The following is a 5000-nucleotide window of genomic DNA, read 5'->3' on the forward strand; positions in this document are numbered from 1 at the left end:
TAGATAAAATATGAGAAACAATTGGTGACATGTGGTTAAAGGAAAATAATCAATTTAATCACACCTCACGTTACAAGTGGAACTGGTGAACAACTCCCCCCACCCCCACACTCAAACACATCCCTCCACTCACTGTTGGGCAACTGTGAAGTTTTGGTGAAAAGCATAAGCTAGCTAATGACTGAAGATAATAGCACAATGTCTTTAATATAAAGACAAGGTTACACAAACACAGTTAGAGAGGAAACAACACAGAACCAGATCAACATTTGCCTCAGAAATGCTGATAGATTACAGAGAAATCACCAACAGTGTATTTCAATTCCTCTTAGCACCAACTGCTAGCTCAGCTAACACAGGTCTTAAAAGTGTTTGTCCAAAAACAACAGTGTGATGTTTTAATCATTACTGTACATTTTTTTATTTTTGATATGAATTAATAAATTAGTGTAATCTAAGCTGATCTGCTGAACACTACTGCTAGCGTTTCCTTTTACTTCCTGCGGTTGACATTTTGTATGATAATAAGCTGGATTTTACAATTTAATAATTGAGGAACATTTCCTAAGCTTGTTAGCTCAACACCACACTACCCCAGTATTAACCTAACTTAGCTAATCTTATCTCTCCAGAGTGATGTATTTCATGCTAATCAGCTAGATCTAAGCAGCTACAAGCCAAATGATGCCTATTATACAAGTTACCCTGTTCCCTGTGTTTGTGTAATATGTACTAAACTTCATCAACCTTGTGTTAGTGAGTTCAAAGCTGGAGTTCTGTTTGATTCACTGATTGTAATCTGTACACAGTGGTTAGCTACGTGTTAGCTAGCTTATTTACCTTTACTATAAAATCCTGCTCACCAGCTAGCTAATAGGCTAATAGAACAGAACCTGAAAATTACGCTATTGTATAAATGTGTGTGTGTGTGTGTGTGTGTGTGTGTGTGTGTGTGTGTGTGTGTGTGTGTGTGTGTGTGTGTAAGAGAAGGGTACGGAACAATGTGGTTTTAATCAGTTGTGCGTGTGAGTAGTGTTAACTGTTGCCATCTGGACCCAGCCCTGCATTTCTGTTTACTGAACACATACACACACACACACACACACACACACACACACACACACACACACACACACACACACACTTTCCTGCATCCTTTCCTTTTTTTCTTTTTTCATGGCACATACTCCTCTTTCTCTCTCTCCATCTGTAGAGGAATGAAGCTACGCTAACTGACTCCAGCTTTTACCCTTGTTTACGTTCCCTCGTCTGAGTGCACTACTTAGAAACATCACTAATCCCTCTTTCTCCTCAGCTGATATTTATTATTCAAGAATCTTTTGTTTTAAACGGAGACAGATACGTTTCTTAGAAATCCTTTTATGAAACTAAATATCTCATTTGCCTCCATTTTTTTCCAAATTGTTGCCACATTATTTTTCATTCACATGATAACATATGTATGCTAACACACGTCATTACTTAAAGGAACAGTAAGATAAAAAAATCTTTCTTCAATGAGTAAAACCTCATGTTACCTTACATTAAATATGAGCTTAAAGACAAGTAGAGGAAAAATGCAATGTTTTCATTACACCCCACTTTTCACAGAGATGTGCAAGTCCTTCAGTATGAAGCTAACACACAACTGTATGAAGCTAACACACAACTGTATGAAGCTAACACACAACTGTGTGAAGATAACACACAACTGTATGAAGATAACACACAACTGTATGAAGCTAACACACAACTGTATGAAGCTAACACACAACTGTATGAAGCTAACACACAACTGTGTGAAGCTAACACACAACTGCATGAAGCTAACACAACTGTATGAAGCTAACACACAACTGCATGAAGCTAACACAACTGTATGAAGCTAACACACAACTGTATGAAGATAACACACAACTGTATGAAGCTAACACACAACTGCATGAAGCTAACACAACTGTATGAAGCTAACACACAACTGCATGAAGCTAACACACAACTGTATGAAGCTAACACACAACTGCATGAAGCTAACACAACTGTATGAAGCTAATACACAACTGTATGAAGCTAACACACAACTGCATGAAGCTAACACACAACTGCATGAAGCTAACACACAACTGTATGAAGCTAACACACAACTGCATTAAGCTAACACACAACTGCATGAAGATAACACACAACTGTATGAAGCTAACACAACTGTATGAAACTAACGCACGTCTGGTTGAAGCTAACACTCTCTCTCACTCACTCATTTTCTACCACTTATCCAAACTTCTCGGGTCATGTGGAGCCTGTGCCTATCTCAGGCGTCATCGGGCATCGAGGCAGGATACATCCTGGACGGAGTGCCAACCCATCGCAGGGCACACACACACTCATTCACTCACACACACTCACAGACTATGGACAATTTTCCAGAGATGCCAATCAACCTACCATGCATGTCTTTTAACCAGGGGAGGAAACCGGAGTACCCGGAGGAAACCCCCGAGTCACGTGGAGAACATGCAAACTCCACACACACAAAGCGGAGGCGGGAATCGAACCCCGACCCTGGAGGTGTGCGGCGAACGTGCTAACCACTAAGTCACCATGCCCCCCTGAAGCTAACACACATCTATAATAATCAACAACAGGGTGGAATGATGAAGCAGAGTAACTATTAGCACCTGAAATGTTTTCTATTATCTTTAAAAGAAGAAGAACAACAATCAGTTTTACATGTTTTTATTTTGTTTATTATCAGTGGAGTGTGTTTTGTACACGTCCTTGTGAATGAGCTGTTACTATGGAAATTATAAGGTATCAGAGCGAGTCATTAATATAAACATATAAACTTATGAACCTAATCAACATCTTCTGACCAATCAGAGTGCAGAACTGTTAGGTTAGCGATTATTAACTGATAAATTCCTGATCACTCTTGTGATAGTCATATCTAATGTTAGCTAATCACTTCCTGTCTTGACCAGTCTCCCACAGCCAACTGACCTCCACACTCAGCCAGCCAATGGGAGTCCTTCCTTCCCCACCACCATCCAATCACAGGGCTGGCATGCATTCCCCGCCACCCAGGCGAGCATTGGTGAGAGAGTTCAGCGGCACGTACGAGAGTCTCCCGGCTCGGTCTGTGCAGGTGTGGCAAGAACAATAATATACAATGTTAATGAATGAGAAATGTCATAGAGCATAAATTTAACTAGATATATCAAGTGCTAATATCATAGATTCAGTTCCAGCCTCATAAAATAAGTGCTGATTAGCATCTTTTCATCTCAGGTCTCAGAGTCTCGTGTTTTGGAGTGTCCTAGTATTCAGATCACCACCATCTCTCCTGATGATGATTTTACCCCAGAAGGTGGAACCTACTGGGAGAGAGACCGTCTCTACCTGCCCCTCCTGGACCCCTACTGTTACAGGGACAGCAGCATGGGGGCAGGGTCTCTAAGCCCCAGTCCTGCCTCTAGCCCATCTTCTCGTGGTTGGCTAAGCCCTGCATCAAGCTGCGATTCTCTTCTGGTGGAAGACGAGGAGCTTAGTGAAGCCACCACCCAATTCTGCCTGTCTCCCTCATCCCGACCCACCTCACCTGGGGGTAAAAAACGGAGAAACTCCCCCCTTCCTTCACCAAGCCACTCCCGCAGGGGCAGCTACTCCGAAGATCATGTCCAGTTCTTGGATACAGGAGACTCCATCCCCCTGTCTCAGGGCCAGATTGAGCTCAGTATCCCTCAGAAGACTAGAAAGACCTCACTTGAGCAGGTCAGATTATTTTACTACAATATCACCATGGTTACGATGAGACTGTATAATATTAGGGATAAAATCTAAAGAGTCATTAGCAAGAACAGGTTACACTTGGGGAAATGAACACACAAATTTAGCTCAGAAAATTACTGTTGATAGGCATCTGGGTACTATGTAGGCTGAACATTAGCTCGGTTATTAGTCTGCAGAACCATCCAGAGAATCAACATTTCAAATAAAAAAAATCTAAAATTACACTGAAGTGTTAGTCATTTAAAATTGTAAGTACCTTAGCAGGTGAAGTGTTCATGGGGAATCTGATAAATGAGGTAAACATGGACATTGGCATGGTGTTTATTCAGTATTAGTTACCTTGTGGTAGTTGTAAGCAAACTACAGACCCGTACTGTAGCTTGACTACACCATGCTAATGAAAGTACATTAAGCCCGGCTCAGCTGTATTGTAGGCTCACCTGTATTGTAGGCTCACCTGTATTCACTGCCTCATAGTTGAACTAATCGTAATGGAACCCAGAGATTAATCTGATTGGTTGCTATTAGAATGTTAAGCACATTCCAGCCGTAGCAACAGCACCCTCTAGTGTTTGTGATGTTCTTTATAAACACAGGTCTCCTCCCGAGATGTGGAACTGGAGCAGATTCCTGCCCCAAATACCAACTGCCCCCCTGCAGACCTGGGGCAACTCAGGAGGGAGCCTCCCATGCTGGGAATGGACTACCTCTCTGTACCAAACACCCTCAGCTGGGGACGAACTCGTGCCAGTGCCCACAGCCCCATATTCAGGTTGAGAACACACACACACACACACATTTATCTGGACTATAAGGTGAAATGGTTTGTGGATTGCTCTTTATCATGTTTAATGTTGTAGGTCTAACGCGTTGCCGCCACTCGATTGGCCGTTGCCATGTCAGTTCGATCAGTACGAGTTGCGAATCGATGTTCAGCCACGTCCTCACCATCGCGCTCATTATGAGACAGAAGGAAGTCGAGGAGCTGTGAAGGCGTCACCAGGAGGACATCCTGTAGTGAAGGTTAAAGCAGGAGTTTGTCTCCCATCAGTCACAGCCATTTACTACAAACTCACATTAAAGTCAGGAAAATTAAAGTTAGCACATAAGCTAATACGGAACTAATGTGATTAATGATGAAAGCTAAAAGAAAACAGTTTATCAAGCAAATAAAAACATGATAATTGTTTTGCAAAGTCATTTTAGCATTT

At 41.9% G+C, this 5000-nt stretch overlaps 1 protein-coding gene across 2 annotated transcripts in view; it reads left to right on the forward strand.

Annotated features, from left to right (window-relative positions):
• Positions 1 to 5000, forward strand: part of nfatc4 (nuclear factor of activated T cells 4) — an 11478-nt gene that overhangs the window by 1861 nt on the left and 4617 nt on the right. For both annotated transcript variants that reach the window (XM_027153595.2, XM_047820389.1), the window contains exons 2-5: positions 2982 to 3145; positions 3289 to 3771; positions 4386 to 4561; positions 4650 to 4812. In XM_027153595.2, the coding sequence (XP_027009396.1) occupies positions 2982 to 3145; positions 3289 to 3771; positions 4386 to 4561; positions 4650 to 4812 (986 nt within the window). The remainder of the gene's footprint in view (positions 1 to 2981; positions 3146 to 3288; positions 3772 to 4385; positions 4562 to 4649; positions 4813 to 5000) is intronic.

Source organism: Tachysurus fulvidraco, chromosome 1, assembly GCF_022655615.1.
Source record: "Tachysurus fulvidraco isolate hzauxx_2018 chromosome 1, HZAU_PFXX_2.0, whole genome shotgun sequence".
In the NCBI taxonomy this organism is placed as follows: domain Eukaryota; kingdom Metazoa; phylum Chordata; class Actinopteri; order Siluriformes; family Bagridae; genus Tachysurus; species Tachysurus fulvidraco.